The sequence below is a fragment of the Sorex araneus genome, chromosome X (genome assembly GCF_027595985.1).
Source record: "Sorex araneus isolate mSorAra2 chromosome X, mSorAra2.pri, whole genome shotgun sequence".
Taxonomy (NCBI): Eukaryota; Metazoa; Chordata; class Mammalia; order Eulipotyphla; family Soricidae; genus Sorex; species Sorex araneus.
The window spans coordinates 287,913,226-287,933,528 of record NC_073313.1 but is presented as its reverse complement, the minus strand read 5'-3'; the positions used below and the strand labels follow the sequence as shown (position 1 = coordinate 287,933,528).

Below are 20,303 nucleotides of genomic sequence, written 5' to 3'. Positions count from 1 at the left end.
ATGTCCCATAACAGACAATGGTGTGTGTACACACTGGGATACTGACTGTAAGAACAGACGATCGCCCCCTTCTGCACCCGCTTGGATGAAGCTCGGTGATCTTAAGTGCCATACCACAGCGGGAGGACAGAGCCAGGACAATGTCAGTCACGCGCAGCAAGGAAAGGAACGGGCAGGGGATGGACACGTCCAGTGAGCGCGGTCCCTGGACTCTCAGGACAGAGTGCGGCCACGTGCAGCAAGCGGGGAGAAGGAGGCGACTGCGAAGGCCGCTGGCTGGGGTGGCCCCAGGGCAGGCCAGGGCAGGCCAGGGCAGGCCAGGGCCCAGCCTCCGGGGAAGGCCAGGGGAGGCCTGGGCAGGCCCAAGGAGCTGCGGATGTGCTGGGGGGACGCGCTGAGGGCTGGGGACTCTGGGCAGCCGCTCCCGCGGGAGGCCTGGTACCAGGGAAGGGCCGGACGGCCCGCGTGACGGGGGCGCGCGCGTCAGGGACGGGCACCAGGCGGGCGCGCTTGTGTCGGGGGCGCGCGTGTCTAGGCGCGCGTAGGGGAGGGGGCGGGCGCACTCGTGTCGGGGGTGCGAGTATCGGGGCGCGCGTAGGCGCGGGCGCGCGCGTGTCGTAGCGCGCGTAGGGGCGGGCGCGCGGCTGGCGGCTGCGGCTGGTTGCGGGCCGAGCCGGGCGGGCCGCGGGTCGAGGCCTTCGGGAGGTTTGCGCCGCTCGTGCTCGGGCTCGGGCCCCGGCTCAGCTCGGGTTCAGGTTCCGGCGCGGCCCCGGCTCGGGTTCGGGCTCCGCTTCGGGCTCCGGCCCGGGCTCCGTTTTGGCTCGGGTACCGGCCCGGGCTCCAGCTCTGGCTCCTCCCGCTCCGGCTCGGCTCGGCTCGGCTCGGCTCGGGTCCAGGTTCAGGTTCGGGCTCCGACCCGCCTCGGGTTCGGACTTCGGTTCGGCTCCGGCCCGGCCCGGTTCGGCTCAGGGCACGCGGCGCCCAGGCCTGCGGAGGGTGAGTGAGCGTCGGCTCCAGCGGCGGGAGGCCGGCACGGCCGGACAGAGGGACGGCCGGACAGAGGGACAGCGGGACAGAGGGACAGCGGGACAGCCGGACAGCGGGGACAGTGGGGGGACAGCGCGGGGGGGGGAACCACAGGGACAGAGGGGCAGTCGGATAGCGGGGACAGGGGGACAGCGGGGGGACAGCGGGACAGCAGAGGACAGCGGGGGGGACAGCGGGACACCGGGGGGACAGCGAGACAGTGGGGGGACAGCGGGACAGTGGGGGGACCACAGGGACAGAGGGGCAGACGGACAGCGGGACAGTGGGCACAAAGGGACAGCCGGACAGCGGGACAGCGGGGACAGGGGGAGAGCGGGGGACAGCCAGACAGCGGGACAGTGGGGGGACAGCGGGACAGAGTGTGGACAGCGGGGACAGAGGGAGAACAGGACAGTGGGGGCAGCGGGAGCGGCGGTGCAGCGCGTCCAGCCTGGAGCCGTGGGGGGCTCCCTATGCCCCAGTTTGCCCAGGGCACCTGCCTGCTACCCTCTGGCTCTGGGTCCGCGCAGACCAGGGCGCAGCCCACCGGTCAGCGCCGGAGGTCAGCTCGCCTTTGCTCTCACCCTCAGAGCACAGACTCACGCCCCGTGGACCGTCCCTTCCTTCCTGCCGCGTGGAGCCCAGAGCCAGCGGGACCCAGCGCGGAGGAGCAGCAGAGGTCGTGGACACCTGGCGGTCACACTGGACTTTCAGGGTTCCAGGTGGGAGAGGGCCCGGCTGACCCAGAGGTCAGTGGTCACCGGAACAGACACGCTTCCTCCTGGTAAGCCTGAACCTGAGCGCGTTTCCCCTTCACAGCCCTGCTACTGGGTTATTTAGGGCTAATGATGAGCTGTCCGGGCCCCTGAGGGCCAGTCCTGCGCAACCCGTCCATCTGGACTGGACGTTTACTGCAGGGTGGGTCCCGCAGGCCTGGGATTGCACCGGGCCTCTCACCCTGGGCCTGCATGCAGGCCCAGTATCCCAGGAGTGGGTTCTTCCGTATGGGCAGCGGCAGCAGCTGTGAGACAGACATGCACCTCTGTCCCTGGCTGCTCCCTAGGCTGACCTCCAACCCCATGGCTTCCGCTTGTTTCTGGTTGTTAACTCAGGATGTAACATTTGGATGGAAATTGCCAGATCTTAAAAGTTGAAAAAATATACCCTCCTAGAGAATATCATTGGGAGATTTAATCAGCCGATATAGGAATCCTTTAACCTGATATCAAACGTGTTTAATGGGTGTAATAAGACAGAATGATTTTTGTGACATTTTCAGTTACAAAAGGAGAGTCTTTTATGTAGTTGGAGTTTTCATTTACCAAGATGTTCAAATGCATCTTCCTTTATGAGAGTCAGGTTGTTTCACAATGACACATTGTTTCCCACACAGAAACAAAAATGCCTTTAGTAAGTTGGTCTGCAACTTTTAGTGGAGCTGTTTTTTGTTTTGTTTTTTTTTGTTTTGTTTTTCAATGACCCAACACAGTGACAAGGGGAGCCACGAACCTCAGACAAAGCAAGCCATTGGCAGGAAATATGGACTCCAAGCCTCTGGGAGGGAGGAAAGGAGGATTCGAGCTTACTCGTGGTTGCAGGTCCTGTCTCTGGTTGTCTTGCTGGCTTTTTTTTTTTTTCTTATCTGGAGATTGGAGACAGCTTCAAACTTCTCGGGAGTGTGTGCACATGTATTTCAGATGTTTCCCTCAGTAGTGCGTGTACACATATTTCACATGTCCCCTCAAGAGTGTGCACATCTATTTCAGATGTTTCCCCAGGAGAGGGGTCCTGGGACCCAGCTCAGGCTCTTTCCACAGCTGCCTGCATTGCTCTCTAGCTCCCATTTTGTAGCATGTTCCTGGGAGAGCCCTTGTATGTGGGACTCATGGGTTTTGGTTCTGGTGTGATCTCTGTGCTTACGACTCGTGTGTTGAGGGAAGCACCTTCTAGTGTGTGATGCTGGCCCTAGAGCCTGTCACGGCGCCTGCTCAGAGGAGACTCTGGTCCACGTTGATGAATGGGTGAATAGCGCGGGGAGAAAGCTGCTGTAGGCGGCAGCATAGAGGCTCATTCACTGCTGGACTCCTTAGAACCTTCAGCAAGCAAAAGTGACAGTGAAAGTGACACATGACAGTGGACTCGGCCAGTGTTTTTGGACCCTAGCTTAGTGACTGGGGCAGGAGGCCACTGGCAGGAATGATTGTTGGCTGATGAGCAAAACGAATTGACACGTATTCTCTGGAAAATGCAGGGGAGGGAGAATTTGTGCTGGAAGCTGTAATAGAACCATTTTTAGTAATTATGAACACGTCAACTGTGAGCCGTCTTTCAGAGACAGAAGTAACGTAGAGGAGGGGTGGAACTCACTGCGCCGTCACTGTTTGGTCTCTGTGCACCTCAGGTGTCTGTTGTCGTGCGGCCCTAGGCCTGTGTCTCCGGGCCTTATGGGTTGGGGTGCTTGTCTGGCGAGAGGGGCGGTCAGGGGGACCAGACTCACGGAGTCGCCTCTGAAAGAATGAGTCCGAGTCGTGTACGCTTGAGCCAGCTGACAGGGACATCGTATTCACTGGAGTCTTGAGGATGACAGAAGGGGACATTTGAACTGTTCCCTAGGGCACAGCCAGGGAGGCAGTCGGCACGGCGTTTGTTCAGGTTGGGCGGGGGACCACCTGCTCTGTGTCGAGGGAATTGGGGTCTCAGGAAGTCCGCACTGGGGCCAGAGAGTCCCCGGTGCGCACTTCCACCAGCCATAAGAGCTGCAGCAGGGGCTGCCAGCGCGGGGCGGGCAGGAGAGCACAGCCCCTTCTCTCGTCCAGGAGTGTGGGAGCAGGCTGGGCCTGAGCACTGTCTCATGAGCTGATTTCATGTGAAAGCTGACAAGAGGCCCGGTTCTCTTTCCCTTCCCGAGACAGGACTGTGCCTGGGCTCTGCAGCAGGACACAGGCGTGCATGAGGTGCCCGGGGCGAGGCAACCGGGCAGCTGTGGAGGCAGACACCCACCCAACTGGGCCCGTGTGGGCGAAGACCTCTCCTGAGGAGCCCTGAGCCACTCGGGATCCAGCGGTCCTTCAGGTATGGCTGCAGCTGTCAGTAGTTGGGCCTCACACACAGCACCCTTGGGATTGCCGATGACCCGCAGCACGGTTGGTCCTGGCCGGCCTTGTCCTGCTGCCCGCCTGTAGGGGCTGGCTTTTGTTGGAGGCCAAGACATACTTTGACATTAGCCTGTGTCAGAAAGGCATTTGGGAGACAGCTCTGCAAAAGTTAAAGCATCATGCCTCCTGCAAATGAACTAGTGATTTCTTCCCATTTATATGCTTTTCATTTGGTTTGACTCATTGCCACACTGGTAAGTCATTGATGAAGAGTAGACTGTTGCCGCGTTCCACGGAACATCGGCAGTCACTGAATGCCGCAGCCCTGACGTCCTGCGGAGCTCGCCCGGCCAGCCGCCCCTTTGCGCGTGTTCCCTGTGCCAGCAGGGCTGACTCTCGTGTCTTCCAGGTAGTTGCTGAATGGCTGACATCTGACAACATGCACCAGCAGTGGCTCCTCCTGGCCATCTGCTTCTGGGTGCTCTTCATGTTCATGGTGGCCAGCAAGTTCATCACGCTGACCTTTAAAGACCCCGATGGTAGGTGTGCTTTCCACAGGGAACGGATTTGGGTGAATCCAGCTGTGGCTAGGGTTCAGGGTGTGCCCAGAAGCCTCTGTCACGTGTCCCCCCGCTCTTGGTCTCAGAAGAGACCATCCACATGACAGCAAGGTAGTGGGATGCCGTGTCTCCCCAGGGCCTGGCTCAGGGAACTGCTCTCTGGTGGGCATCTTTGGTGACCACCCAGCCAGCTCCACGTCCAGCAGCCCGTGTGGTCAGGAGACACTGCCAGGCCTCTGTGCCACCCTTCAGAGCTGATTCCCCTCTTGACCTGGGTGGGCATCCAGCTGGGACCTAAGGAGCTCCTGGCCAGCCTTGGAGGGCGCTGGGTGGGGCCGGAGTGTAGTATAGCGGGTCGCTCACTGGCCTTGATCCCCGGCACCTCTCTGACCCACCAGGCCCACAGGAGTGAGCCCTGAGCACTGCCTGGTGTTGCCCTCCACCTCCAGAAAATTGAGGTGCCTCTGCCTGGCACAGCCCGGGGAGTGTGCTCTGGTGGCATGGAGCTTTGTGGCCGTGAGGCTGGTGCCAGTGAAGTTTATTCAGTGCATTCCTGGTGGCGGTTTTACTATGAATCCAAAGTTCACTGTGAAGTACTTTATAGACACTTGACAACGCGGAGGTATATTGGTATTCTGATTAAATGGAGAGGAACATTAGATTTTTCTTAACTTTTTGTTAAGTTAATATATTTAATATATGACGGCTTTTCCTTTTCTTTTGAAAATAACATGTTGACTCTCTATCTCTTACTTGAGGATGTTTCTGTTCATCCATCCACCCCCCACCCCCACCTCTACCCTTTTTTGATAGAGTTGGTTTGGGTTTTTATTTTATTTTATTTTTTTGGTAAAGTTCTACTAGTATTTTCTGTATCTTGGGTATGACTGTGGGAAGATATCCTCTCTCAGTCTGTGAGGTGTCTTTATTCTAGTTACTGTTTCCTTTGAGATGTAAAGCTCTTTTGCTGCATATAGTCCCATTTCTTTATCTTTGCTTCTGTTTGTTTGACCAGTGGCATTGAATCACTGAAGATTTCTCTAGGTTCTATGTCATGAGGGGTTCTTTCTAAGTTTTACCTCAGTATAACTTATGGTTTAAAGTTTTATATCAAGTTCTCTGATCCATTTTGATTTGACCTTTGTGCCTGGTGTTAGGAAGGAATATTTTAATTTGGGTTTTTTTGGGTTTTGTTTGTGTTTTTTTGCGCATGACCCACCACTTTTCCAATAGGCAGATCTTTCAAAATCACCATTTGCTGAAGAGGCATTTCTTGCTCCATTTCATACTTTTTGTTATTTTATTGAGCACTAACTGTTCATGCAGTGAGGATCTATATTTGGACTCTCAGTGCTGTTCCATTGGCATGAGGGTTCTTCCTTCTTCCAGGTGGCCAAAAGTTGCATGATAAAACGTTCTCCAGAACATATCAGGGAAATGTAAATGAAAGCACAATGGGATACTATCTCACACCAATGAGACTGACACACATCACAAAAATAAAATTAAAAAATAATTGGTGTTGGAGGGGATGTGGGGAAAAAGCAACCCTTATTCACTGCTGGTGGGAATGTTGGCTGGTACAGACATTTTGGAAAACAATATGGGCGCTTCTCAGAAAACTAAGAATTGAGCTTTCCTCTGACCCAGAAATTCCACTTCTTGGCTTCTGCCCTAAGAGCTCCAAAACTCTATTCAAAAACACATTTGCTTTCCTACTGCAGCACACTTCACAACAGCCAAAATTGGAAACACCCCAAGTGTGCATGGGTGCATTGGCATCCTTATGTCTCTGGTATTTGTGTTTAGAGATTGTTTTCTCTCCTGTGTGACTCCTAACCTCAGGACTCTCTTCAACCTCTCCTATTCTGTTAGGAAGCTTAGGAGGGCAAAGTCGGGATTTATATGTCGTTGCACGCCCTCACCCAGAGTGTGCCAGAAACAGAGGATAGAACCACATTGAGTCTTATGGGGGACAGCTGGCAAACCCACTTGGGGAAAGAGTGGACTTGGAAGCTTCTTAGGAAACAGGGTTCATAATTCATCACCTGGTTATATAACACACCGTTTAAAGACGATTTGTTAAAATTTATAATTATTCCTCTAACAGAAGTGAGTTAATCTATATGAAAGGCAACCGAGTATGTTAGAGAATCAAAACCCTTGGTCCTGGAATTTGGCTCGCGAGTGTCAAGGTGAGGACAGAGACCCCAGTTGCAAGTGCCCGTTTTCTGTGCGTCTGAGTGGGTGAAATAAGCTGCTTTTCAAAAGTACATTGAAAAATCACTTGTTTTAGAATTTAAGATATGTAAACAGCTTCTACCTGCCAGTTTTAATTAGGAATTTTTTTATTCAAGACATAAAGAAGAGGGCTGAATCCATAGAAAAGCAGAGATGGCGTTTACAGCATCCGGGTTCGATTCCCAGCATCCCATATAGTCCCCTGAGCACTGCCAGGAGTGATTCCTGAGTGCAGAGCCAGGAGTAACCTCTGTGCATCACCAGGTGTGACCCAAAAAGCAAAAAAATAAAACATAAAGAAGAAAAATAATTAGTGGGATTCCTCTCTAAACTGTTATAGAGGAAGCACGGATTTTTAGAAACCCATTCAGATGGCCGAGACACCTTTGGAATATGGGTGAACTGATGGGGTGGAGTGTTCTGAGTCGGCTCTGGTGCTCAGAGGGAACCCGGTTCTTAGGGCAGGACAGAGATTGGCCTCAGAGCCGCAGGGTACACTGGGAGCTCTGTGGGCTGACTCTGGGGGTTTTGCCTATTTTTGCACCTTCCACATTGCTCTTGGTGCTGATTAGAGTGCAGAGCAGCTTCTGCCTGCCAGCTTTAATCAGGACTTTTTAAATTCAAGACATAAAGAAGAAAAATAGTGGGATTTGCCAAGCGTCTCATCGGTGGGGAGATGGAATTGTTTGTACCTTAAGGGCACTTGAAAGGTGTTTTTATCCTCTGGGTATAGAGAAGAGAGAAGGTGCGTGGGGAGGACATGGGGTCACTGGGGTGGGGAGCTGCCAGCCAGGTACAAGAGGAGAAGGCTTGATTTTTATTTTATTTATTTATTTATCTATTATTTATTTATTTATACTTTCTTAATTTTATTTTTATAAAGTTGTTCACAATAATTTATTACATTTAATATTCCAACACCAATCCCACCAACATTACTTGGTTGGTCACACCCCGAAATGCAACATTATTTCCCACTACCACCAAAACCTGCCCCAAAAGCAGGTCCTAAATGATTCATTTTGTATTATTTGTGAATAATCTGCTAAAAATGATCTCCAAAAATTACCCTTAGAGAAAAGTATGTGAAGATTGCTGTATCTCACCCTGGAGTCATTAAACCCTTGTAAAAGAGATGTTGTTACAGGTTGAGCCTTGTGTGCTAATTTCTTTTTTTTTTTTCTGCTTTTTTGGGTCACACCCAGCGATGCTCAGGGGTTACTCCTGGCTTTGCACTCAGGAATTGCTCCTGGCGGTGCTTGGGGGACCATATGGGATGCCGGGGATCGAACCCAGGTCGGCCGCATGCAAGGCAAACGCCCTACCCTCTGTGCTATCGCTCTGGCCCCTGTGTGCTAATTTCTTTCTTTTTTTTTTTTGATTGAGATAGATTGCTTTCTACTTTACAACCCATCAAATGTGGTGAGCTACTCCTAGTATATCAGTGGTACAGAGTATGAGGTGAATGCATCCAAATGCTCCAGGAATTCTCAAATTTTAAATAGAATGATGGAATTAAATTTTTAACTGGATGGTGACATTGGGGCCCAAGGGGATCTCTGCAGTGTTGGTCTCTTCTGGGATTTGAGATTTATTTCTGGGTTTCTGGATCATGGCTGTTAATGAGCTTATATGGTGCCCTAGGCAGTCCTGGACGTGACTGCCAGACTCTAGGAAGAGCAGGGGACTGGAGGAAGGTCGTCAATTCCCAACTCCATGAGAATGCTTGATATTTATTTATTTGTTTATTTATTTATTTATTGCTTTTTGGGTCACACCAGCAATGCACAGTGGTAACTCCTGGCTCATGCACTCAGAAATTACTCCTGGTGGTGTTCAGGGGACCATATGGGATGCTGGGACTCGAACCTGGGTCGGATGCGTGCAAGGCAGTTGCCCTACCTGCTGTGCTATTGCTCCAGCCCCAGGTTTGATTTTTTGTTGTTGTTGTTTTTTTGCTTTTTTGGGTCACACCCCGAAATGCACAGGGGTTATTCCTGGCTCTGCAATCAGGAATTACTCCTGGTGGTGCTCAGGGGACCATATGGGATGCTGGGAATCGAAGCAGGGTCAGCCTTGTGCAAGGCAAACGCCCTACCCACTGTGCTATTGCTCCACCCCCCCCCCCCCCAGGCTTGATTTTTAAAAAGTCAAATAGGCTGGTAAGATTGTTGTGTTTTTGTTTGAGAGCTGCTTTTTTTTTTTTTTTTTTTTTTTTTTTTTTTTTTTTTTTTTGCTTTTTGGGTCACACCCAGCGATGCTCAGGGGTTACTCCTGGCTTTGCACTCAGGAATTACTCCTGGCAGTGCTTGGGGGACCACATGGGATGCCGGGGATCGAACCCGGGTCGGCCGCGTGCAAGGCAAACGCCCTACCCGCTGTGCTATCGCTCCGGCCCGAGAGCTGCTTTTTTTTTTCTAATTATGCACTTGGCTTTGTAAACTTTGGAAAATATCTTTGTAGAGATCCAAACATTATCTTCAAATATACCCTTAAAGCTTTGCCAGAAGGCAGTTCATTGTAAATTGTTATTCTGTACAAGATTTTGTACAGTGCCTCTAATCTAATCTCAGTTCCCATGAATTTTTAAACTAGAGTATCAGTGCTAACTTGACTGCTTGCTTAATTTTCCTCAGAGGCGGTGAGAATAAACAACACTGAGTTCTATATACAATCCCCTGGTCTTTCCCCACCCTGCAGTCCCCCCTCAGATGCCTTGCTTGCTATTCCATATTCACTTGGTGAAGGGCATCTGAGTTTCCACTTGGGTGCTATTATAAATGAAGCTGCTTTTAATACACCTTTTTGTGTGAATATACGTTTTTGTTTCTCCAGGCTTAATGCCTTAGGAATGCTGGATCATATGGTAGTTGCATGCTTAGTTCAGTTTTTTTTTTAAAGAAACTACCAGACTTTTTATTATTCCTGTGTTTGTCAAAAAGAAGAAAGGAAAGAAAAAAGAAAAGAAACTACCAGATTTTTCCCTGAGTTGTTATGTCACTTAGCTTTATCACCAATAATATATGTCATTTCTCAACATCCTTGCTAGCATTTGGAGTTTCTGCATTTGAAGTTTTTTTGTTTGTTTGTTTGCTTTGTTTGGGGGCCACTCCAGCAGTGCTCAGGACTCACGATTGGGTCTTCACTTTTGGGTCACTCTAGGCAGGCTCAAGGGACCATATTGGGTGCCAGGGATTGAACCTGGGTTGGCCACATGCGAGACAAATGCCCTGCCCACTGACGGTCTCTGCAGCGCTGAGTTTCTGCATCTTTATTGAGGCCTTTTGATGGTAATGAGGTATCATCTGCTGGTGTTCGTTTGCGCTTGCCTGATGCACACTTTCCTTTCATGCCCCATGGCCGTCTGTCCATCCTCTTCAGGCCACTCTCTTGCCTTGGCTAACTGGCTGGTTTCTTTCTTTTCTCATTGTGTTTTGGAGTTTGACACGGTCTCGCCCCGCACCCTGTCTGCTGTGTGGCCCACAGGATCTCTGCCCATCTGCAGCTTGTCTTTCCATCCTTTCCTTGTTGCAGAATAAGAGGCACAGATTCAGTTTGTAATTTTTTGGAGGATGGAGGGGGTGGCAGAGCAGCGTGTGGACTGAGGGCCAAGGACAAGGGGTTTCTGGCGCTTCATGCTCCCCACTGAGTAGGAGAGCCGCTCCCCAGCTGCCTTGCTTTGTGTTTTGAGACAGACTTCGTTTGCTCGGGGTTTACTCTCGGTTCTCCACTCGGGGATCGTACCTGGCAGAGCTTGGAGATCACGTGTGGTGCTGGCTATTGAGCTGGGTCAGCTGCAGGCGGGGCAGGCGCCCTGCCCACTGTGCTTTCTCTCCAGCACCCCCCTTCTTTAGCCAAAATGTTATAGTTAGGTGTATGTTAAGCCCGATCCATTTTGACTTCATATATGATTAAGATGTGACTTTGTTTGGTTTTGATTTGTTTTTATTTTTGGTTTGTTTATTTTGGGGAGACCTGAGGGTGGACTCCTGGCTCTGTGCTCAACCGTTACTCCCAGAGAGGTCAGGCACCATTAGGGGTTTCTGGGCTTGAGGTCAGGCTGACCAGGGCCCTGACTGTGACTTGTGAAAGCCGGTGATTGACTCTGCTGCCAGGGGACGTTCTCTTGCCACTTGAGGAGCCCCCGGGCCTTGTGCCTACTGCAGCCGTGGTAACAACTCTCCGTCTCTCCCAGCCTACAGCGCCCGGCAGGAGTTTCTCTTCCTGACTGCCGTGCCGGACTCCAGGGGGCTCCCAGGACAGAAACCCTTCCTCAAGGAACTGAAGGTGGGCACCGTCCCCTCCTCTGGCCACCCGCAGGGCGATATGCTGCCCCCTCAGTCCACCCAGTTTACCCTCATCACTGCAGCTGGGTCCTGCTTTCCCATCCTGCCTCCTAGTCACTCCTTTCCCATCCTGCCTCCTGGTCACTCCTTTCCCGTTCCGCCTTGTGGTCACTCCTTTCCCGTCCTGCTTCGGTCACTCCTTTGGCTCTGCCCACTTTGGTTTCTGTTGGGGGCAGGCGCAGGCGCCACCCATGTGCAGGTCTGTTAGTGCTGCGTCTGTCCTGGGTGCTCGGGTTGGATCCCGGAGCACCTGAGAAGGAGCCCGCCGGGAGTGGGGTATCAGCAAGGTCGGGAAGGTTCCAGAGCTGGCCGTGCCCGGCAGCCCCTGACTGTGCATGGCCCTCCCGCGTGCTGCCCACAGCCCGGTTCTCAGCCTCACCCCGTGCAGCCGACCGAGAAGCTGCCCTCGGCCAGCGTGCTTGTCCAGCCGCTCGTCTACATGGAGCGCCTGGAGCTCCTCAGGAACGTGTGCAGGGAGGAAGCCCTGAGGAACCTGTCGCACACGGTCGTCTCCAAGTTTGTCCTGGACCGGATCTTCGTGTGTGACAAGCACAAGATCCTCTTCTGCCAGACGCCCAAAGTGGGCAACACGCAGTGGAAGAAGGTGCTGATCGTGCTCAACGGTGCGTGCCGGCCGTCCAGGAGGGTGGGCTCTGGGACTTCAGCCCCAGCCAGACTGGCCTCTGAGGCCCGGGAGGGGCAGGCACAGGCAGGGGTCACAGGCTCCCCAGACCGGCTCCTCGCCGAGTCCACGCCTGTTCCAGGTGGCCCCAGGGCAGTCCACCTCTCCTTGTGGCCTCATCATGCTGGATTTTCCCAGGGCCCCGCCTGTCCCGGAGAGCCAGGACTGTCCCCACCTGGCTGGGAGGGGGAGACGCCCCAGCTTGGGGGGACCTGCGGGCTGGCTTCCCCGGCAGCCTTGCGCTGGGAGGGAGAAGTTGCCCTGTTTCCCCCAGGGCTCCCTAGATTTGATCATCTTCTGGAAGGCTCAGGGCCGTGTTAGATTCCCCGAGATCCCCAGGAGTGAGGCTGCACCCTGGGGTCGCTCTGACTCTCCTTTAGGCTCAGTCCCTGTGGGCTCTGGTCACTCCTGCTGGACCCCAGCCTGGGTCATGGGGGCCCCTTAGGGTGCTGTGGGTGGAGACACTTCATGTCGTGGAGAGAAAGGGGACATGGGATCTTGCCTTCTGCTTTATGGTAACCGTGGGCCGTCATCCCCTGTTGGAGACTGTGAGACGGACCCAATGGCCCGAGGTGACAGCCCAGACCTCTCAGCCCGCCAGCAGGACGAGGGGAGGCTTTGAGGAGGGCACCACCCTCTCCACAGCCACATGTAAAGGAGAGAAGGGAGGGGGATCGATGGGGTGGGTGGGTGGGGGTGGCCCCTCCCAGGGCGTGGCCATCCCGCCCTCAGCCACCAGCTGCTGCTCTGCCCCCACCTGCCCCTGGCTGAGCATTTGGAGCAGGCGCGGCTGGGTGTGGCCACGTGGCTGCGCCAGCAGAGAGGTCCATGTCATGCCCAGGTTGGACCTGGGGGCCCAGGTCAACATCGCTCACACATGCTGTCTTTCTGTCTGTCTGGCTGTCCACAGCTTCTGCTGAGCGTGGGCGCCCCCCGGGTCCATGCACACTCCTCCCACACTCCTCTTGGTCTCCTTGGCCTCCGCTGCCTAATGCACGAGTGTCATGTTGAACCCGCACCTGAATCGGTTTTTCCAGCATATCCTTGCCCCTTTCTGTCTGGCAAGCAGTTGCCTGCAAGGCGCCTTGTCCTGGGCTTGTGGTGCCAGAGAGCCGGGTGGGCTCGCCTGCTGGGCTGCAGCCCCCTCGCCCACCATCACGGGGCAGGAGCCCAGTGTGCCAGCATCACTGCAGTTTGTGCAGGCATCTTGTCCACAAAATGTGGAGTTGAATCCACATTACCTGTGCACTGCCAGGGGGAGGTACTGCTCGTGTTTCCCCCGGGTTTCTGCCGCCTGTTTCTGCCTTCAAGCTTTCTCTTACCCACACCTGGCTGGTAAGGGGCAGAACAAGTTCCAAGACCTGAATGTGGCTCAGGGAAGAGGGGAAATGGGGTGTGAGCTGGAGGTGGGTCTCACGCCAGCCCCCTTCTCCCTCTTGGCTTCGCAGGAGCATTTCCTTCCATCGAGGACATCCCTGAGAACCTGGTTCATGACCATGAGCGGAACGGGCTTCCTCGCCTCTCGTCCTTCAGCAGAGCAGAGGTGCAGAAGCGGTAGGCAGCTACTTGGCATGGCCTTTATTTAGTTTTTCACAGTGGGTTGGGAGTTTGCCTGACATGCGGCCAACCCGGGTTCAATTCCTCCACTTCTCTTGGAGAGCCCAGCAAGCTACCGAGAGTATCCCGCCCACACGGCAGAGCCTTGCAAGCTACCTGTGGCGTATTTGATATGCCAAAAACAGTAACAACAAGTCTCACAATGGAGACATTACTGGTGCCCGCTCAAGCAAATTGATGAACAACAGGACGACAGTGCTATGGTGCCACAGTGCACCTGTGGGAGACTGCGCCTTCCTCTCCTACCTTCCTACAGGCCATGGAATGAAGGGGACTTTCCTTCTCCTGAGCAGCTGGCCGCACTCTGGGTTAACCTCTTGCTCTTCCTCCCCTGCCCCAGTTTTCTTAATGGAAATGAGTAGTCAGTTTGCTTGCGTGGGCCTGTTAAGTCACCTCAATCCCACAGGAAAGGGGGACGGGCATCGGGGATGCACACCGAGGTGTTTGGTTTCCCCAAAGGCTTCCCTCCCAATGCCACCAGGGCTGCCCCTGAAGGGGTGGGGTGGCCTGTACTCCTTGGGGGCAGAGAGACCTCATGCATCACAGAATGGAAAAAGGGGCCCACAGTTCTCCTTATTTAGACATGCCCCCTTACGAGTTTCTACCCAGGAACAAAATTTTAAATAGTCTTGAAATTTTAAAATGGCCAATGAAAACCAAACACAGGGCAGATAGCTGTGGTCCGAGTGTCCAGGAGGGGAGGCCCTGGCACCTGGGTCTCTATTTTGTCCTGACGAAGGGGGCTGCTGAGAGAGCAGCCGAGGGAGTTTGTGGGAGCTGTGGGGAACGTGCCAAGGCGCAGCTGTGTTCGGGAAGGGGTCAAAGAAGTCATTGCTTCTACACCCGCGGTGTCTTTCCTTCTCCCAAGCAGCTGGCCGCACTCTGGGTTAACCTCTCGCTCTTCCTCCCCCGCCCCAGCTTGAAAACGTACTTCAAGTTCTTCATCGTCAGGGATCCCTTTGAGAGGCTGATTTCTGCCTTCAAGGACAAGTTCGTCCACAACCCCCGCTTCGAGCCTTGGTACCGGCACCTTATCGCCCCCGGCATCATCAGGAAGTACCGCCGGAACCGGACCGAGACCAGAGGCATCCAGTTCGAGGACTTCGTGCGCTACCTGGGTGACCCCAGCCACCGGCGGCTGGACCTGCAGTTTGGGGAACACATCATCCACTGGGTGACCTACGTGGAGCTGTGCGCCCCCTGCGAGATCACGTACAGTGTCGTGGGCCACCACGAGACCCTGGAGGATGATGCGCCCTACATCCTCAGGGAGGCGGGCATCGACCACCTGGTGTCCTACCCTGCCATTCCCCCCGGCATCACCTCGTACAACAGAACCAAGGTTGAGCGCTATTTCCTGGGTGTCAGCAAGCGCGACATCCGGCGCCTGTACGCGCGCTTTGAGGGGGACTTTAGGCTTTTTGGGTACCAGAAGCCAGACTTCCTGCTGAACTGACAGGGTCTGACCAGGAGGAGAGTTCAGAACGAGCTTCGGCGTCTCTGCTAAGGCTGCCCGGTCGCCCTGGTCTGCACTGCCTCTGCTTGTCCCTGTCCCTGGGCTTGGCCTCAGGGCCACGGGGAGAAAGATGTGGCCCCTCAGCACCCACAGCCCAATAAATGAGGGGTCGTTCCCTGAGCCTGCCCCGCTGGGCACCCATGGGTGGCAGGAGCGGCACCCAGTGCTCTGCTGCAGAGCAGAGATGGGTGGCTGACGGTCTGCGGGCTGTAAGGCAGTGGGTGGCCCTGCCCTGGGGCGCAGAGCTAGCCCAGGGGAACACGCTTCTCTCGAGACAGGTCCTGAGCTCCTCGTCTGGGCTGCCAAGCCCACCCGGGAAGGGCTCTTCCTGCGGCCTGGAAGAGAACATGGCGTGGGGTTTGCGGACACCATCTAATAGCCGTCCTCCTCCTGTCCTTGTCCCCTCTGCCTGGCCCCGTGCCTCTCATCTCAGCAAATGTGGACCCGGACCCACTGGGTCATGCCATCACCTGGCCTGCATGGCTGCAGGTGGCGATCACACTCACAGCTCACAGCAGTGAGATCCGGGCTGGCAGCTGCCGGTAGCCCGCCCACCAGCGCGGGCGCCGCGGACAGGCTGGGCCCTGAGGGGTTCTCCATGCAGCCTGGTGATGGTGAGGGTAGCAGGGAAACAAGTTTACAGGATGTGCCAAGCCTGAGGGGCCACAGTCCCAGGGCCAGTGCTGGGGGGCTGCTGGTCAAGGGACAGTGGATGGAGGGAGGCTGAGGAGTCCTCAGCGTGGCCCTGCCCCCCTCCCCGCACGGTGGGACAAATGAGTTGTTTTTCCATAAAGTTTTGGCAAAGTCTTGTCAGAGTCATTTCCTGATGAGTAGATTCGTGGCTTCTTTCTTACGTGAATATCCAGTGTGAGTGATGGGCTTGAGGTCTTAGAGCCAGTGAAAATAAAACAGTGCATCTTCTCTGAGAAGCAGAGGCTGGCCAGCTGGCGTGTAGTTAGAGCATGTTCCCTTCTGGCCGAGGGTCACTTTCTCTAGGGGACTATGTTCATGGCATGGGCTCCCACTCCCGCTGGTCCTCACCCCACAGCAGCCATGGACAGGGCCTCTCTGCTGAGATGGTCTCACCCCTCCTGCTGCCTTGATGGAAGGAGCACTCGCCTGTCCCCTGGGGATATCCCCCGCACAGAGGATCAGAGCGAGCCCGTCCCATCCCGTCCCTTACACAGAGGACCCCACCATCCTGGCCTATCCTGTTGGGAGTTTCCAGAGCGTCTGACATAGCTGAGCTTCTCTGGGGTCGGGTGGTTCCGAGTGGCCAGGGCCAGCAGCCCCCTTAAGACCTGTTTAATTGGAGCAGTAGGAAGCTGGGTTCCTGTAGTCATATGGGGCTGGAGGTCTGGAGGGTCGCCCTGCGCCATCGAGGCGCTGACCAGCAGGCTTTCCGGGCCCCACGTTCAGGCTGGACCCTGCAGAAACAGGAGACGGTGCTGAGGGCGCTGAGCCCACGGGGACAGTTGGGTTGATTGGCCTGTGGCTCAGAAGCTGGTCCCACAGGGGGTTCTCCGCCCTCCTCTTGCTGACACAATAGCAGCTGCAGAGCCTTCTCCAGCAGGCCCCGGGGTGAGGGAGCACTACCAGCACTCATGTTCCCACCTCGTTCTCTTCCCCGTCAACATCTGGGTTAACTCTTGAACCCTTATTTCTTATTGCAGTGACACTGGGTGCAGTATGACTGCTCTTGGGAACAGTACAGTGTCACCACACCACACCCAGGTGCCATGCCCTGTGGCCCTTCTCTCCCCAAGCCCTTTAGTGGATAAATAATGGGTTTATACTCAGGCGCACCCATTTGTGTGAAATCTATAAGCTCAGTTTTTGTATGAGGGGCCACACCCAGCAGAGTCCAGGGTCCCTCGGACCCCACCTGGCAGTGCTTGGAGGCTGCAAGGAAGCAGGGAGTGGACTTGGGGCCTCAGGCTTGCCAGCTGTGTGCCCTGCACCTTCGGCCACACCCCAGGTCTTAAGGTCCTAAATACTCATTTTTATTTTTTTAATCGCAGAGTGATCCACAGCTCTTGGGCTGCCTCATCTGCTAGTGCCTGCAGGGGCCACAAAAAGGGTGAAGACTGAAATCAAGTAAAAATGAGGGTGTGGGGGAGATAGTACAGAGGTCAGGGCTCAGCTTGTGCTTGCTGGGCCCACCTTCAGTTCCTGGCACGATGTGGCCTTCTGTGCATCTCTGGGTGTGCTCGGACCACTGAGCACTGTGGGGTGGCTGGGGTGGGTCTGGTCACTGCAGGACCTGAGAAGTACCAAGCCCTCCCTCAACACACACCCTCAGCCCAGTTTGCCCAGCACCACTGCGAAGGACACGCAGCTCCTCTGGTCCCTGCTGGAGACCCCAACCCCAGCAGATGGGGGTGCTGTGAAGATTGAACCAAACCATCAAAGTAAACTGTCCAGCACTTATTTTATCTTTTACTGTAAAAATGGCCTTGCAGCCAATTGACTATGTATGGAAAGTATTTATAGCAGAAAAATAATTAGAACAAAATTACCAAGAACCCACAGAAGAATCTGATCATTTGATCCTTGTAGACAAAGAATTTTCTATTTTGTGGCTCCTGGATCACCTGCTTCCAAGGGAAAGGGACAGGGCACAAGTGCCTCAGGGACAGGACTATGAAGAAGAGGATACACTTAGGACCTGTTCCTCTCCTGGGACAGAGAAATTTCAAAGGAACTGAAAAATGTCATTCCTGATCTGAAACACTTACCTTGGTGATTACTCCACAAAATACAGTACTTAGTGACAAACTGATGAAAACCAATGATAGTATATTTTTTTAATAAAGAATTTTATTAGGATAATAACATGATACGGCTGGGGCAATGGTGGGGTAGGGCATTTGCCTTGCATGTGATCAGCCTGGATTTGATCCCTGGCATCTGTTATGATCTCCAGAGCCTGCCAGGAGTGATGCCTTATCCCCTGAGCCAGAGCCAGGAGTGAGCTCTGAACACTACTCAGTGTGGTCCCAAAAATAATTAATAATAACAACATCTAGTGGGTGTGAAAGTATGTTATCGTTGTATCATCCATGTCAAAAATGGAGAAATGAACTCAGAGGAATTAACTCATAGGAGTTACACAGTTAGACTACCAGTTGTCTCTGCTGCCTTAAAACAAGAAAAAAAATCTTAAACTTAAATCGTAAACTTAAAAAATAGGATTGGCAGAATAGGATTTGGCTACATGAAGGACAACCATGTGAGCAAGCCACGTTCCAAAAAGGATTCAGCATGATGGACCATATCCACACGGTGACCAAGCTCATTGAGATTTCATGAGAGTTCAAGATACCGCTCTGTCTAACATTCATGATTTAAAGAAGGCTTTCGATTCTGTTCAGACTGAAGCAGTCATTGAAGCCCTAGCCAAACAGGGTGTTCAAATTCAGTACATCAAGATCCTCTGAGAGCTGTATTACAGATTCACCACCAGGATCTTACTATTCTACAAGGAAGTGATCATCGACATAAAGGGAGGGGTTCGGCAGGGCAACACCATTTCGCCAAAACTCTTCAGTGCCACCCTCCAGAACATCATGTGATGACTGGAATGGGAAGGAATGGGAGTGAAGATAGATGGTCGGCAACTACACCACCTCTGCTTTGCTGATGACATCATTCTCATAACACCACATATCAGCCAAGTGGCATGAATGCTGGCTGACTTCAACTGTGAATATGGAAAGGTCAGACTGCAGCTGAATCTCACGAAGACAATGTTCATGAGAAACTGACTAGTTCCTGACGTTCCATTTGCTCTCAATGGAACGAACATCTCCAAATGCAGCAGTTATGTGTACCGGGGTTGAGAACTCAACATGAGGAACGACCTGACACCTGAGCTGCGCAGGAGGAAGAGAGCAGCGTGGAACACCTTCAAAAGCATTGAAGAAGTTTTTAAGAGGACAAAGAACCTCCAGCTCTAGGCACATCTTTTCGACTCCACCGTTCTTCCTGCACTAATATATGCCTCAGAGACCTGGGCCCTACAAAAGCTGGATGAGAACGCTAGTCAGGTCTCCCAAAGGGGAATCGAAAGAGTTATGCTTGGAATATCACATTTCACTCAAGTGAGAGAAGGAATCTGGAGTTCTGACCTCTGTCAATGATCAAGAACCAGGGATGCTATCTTGTTTGCCAAGGCGTCGAAAATCAGATGGGCTGGACATATAATACTATTTGGAGACGACCGCTGGATTAGAACTGTTACAGACTGGATTCCACAGGACGTCAAAAGAATGCCTGGCCGTCCACATACGATATGGTCAGACTTCTTTGTCAAGACCCTGAATGAATGGTTTGAGGCTCCTCATGTTCCTTGAGTGAGCAGATACCATTGGGCTACCCCAGCATATGACAGGGACGAATCGAGACATTACTGGCGCCTGCTGGAGCAAATCAATGAGTAACGGGATGACAAGTGACAAGTGAAACTTAAAACAAACAAACGAAAAAACAACCCTCAGCCTTTTCCTATACTCATCAGAGAATTGAGACTGGAGGGAAATCTGGAAATCTGAAGATGCCAGCTGCTATCACATCTGTGGGGCAGGGGCTGTGGTGGGTGAGCTTGAAAGGCCAGTTTTAAGAACTTCCTGAATTTTTACAGGTTTTACCTGTAGCCACCTATATTGTAACAAGTCAAGACAAGCTATGGAGGAGAAAGCAAGGATTTGAAATATTCCCAGGACATTCTGCATAACAAGCTGTCTCTCTAAGTGAAAAGGCTTTGCCAAACCCTATCCCATCTAGGAGAAATTCCAGCTCCCAAGTGTCATGGATATAAAAATAAAAACATTTTTCTTTGTTTGTGAGCGACACCAGCAGTGCCAGGGCTGACTTCTGTCTCTGTGCTCAGGGATCACTCCTGGCTAAGCTCAGGGGAACCGCATATGGTCCAGGGAATTGAACTCAGGTCAGTGCATGCAAGGCGAACACCTTACCCACTGTTCTCACTCAGGCCATTGAAATAGGGATACTTCTGAAGGTCAGAGCTGGTATACAGGACTGCAGTTAAAGGTTTGGTTATCAAATTAGTGGATGATTTTCTTCCCTTATGCCTCTCCATGGCACTAGGAATCAAGTACAACAGTGAGTTACAGTTCGAAGAGATGCAAGGCACAAGGATATTTAAGGAAGAGTTCTTAGCAAAAAGACAAAGAAAGATTAGAAGCCTTTAGCACCAAT

General features: G+C 53.2%; 1 protein-coding gene across 2 annotated transcripts; it reads left to right on the top strand.

The window, feature by feature from the left end:
- Window positions 1-567: 567 nt before the first annotated feature.
- On the top strand, window positions 568-15,910 carry CHST10 (carbohydrate sulfotransferase 10). 2 transcript variants are annotated; one of them, XM_055122089.1, is made up of 8 exons: window positions 568-996; window positions 1,617-1,810; window positions 3,939-4,098; window positions 4,531-4,660; window positions 11,118-11,209; window positions 11,630-11,891; window positions 13,399-13,504; window positions 14,486-15,910. In XM_055122089.1, exons 4-8 carry the CDS (start codon window positions 4,561-4,563, stop codon window positions 15,021-15,023), a joined length of 1,098 nt encoding a protein of 365 aa, XP_054978064.1. In that variant the 5' UTR covers window positions 568-996; window positions 1,617-1,810; window positions 3,939-4,098; window positions 4,531-4,560; the 3' UTR covers window positions 15,024-15,910. The 2 variants fall into 2 exon arrangements, with proteins under 2 accessions (XP_054978064.1, XP_054978065.1); XM_055122090.1 differs by having other exon boundaries at window positions 3,935-4,098.
- The last annotated feature ends 4,393 nt before the right edge of the window (window positions 15,911-20,303 follow it).

Bases quoted from the DNA above. Each gene is read 5' to 3' on its own strand.
- CHST10 (XM_055122089.1), top strand. From the start codon at position 4,561: ATGCACCAGCAGTGGCTCCTCCTGGCCATCTGCTTCTGGGTGCTCTTC. The intron at 11,210-11,629 runs GTGGGCACCGTC...TGCTGCCCACAG, and splicing joins CCTTCCTCAAGGAACTGAAG to CCCGGTTCTCAGCCTCACCC. The intron at 13,505-14,485 runs GTAGGCAGCTAC...CCCCCGCCCCAG, and splicing joins AGAGCAGAGGTGCAGAAGCG to CTTGAAAACGTACTTCAAGT.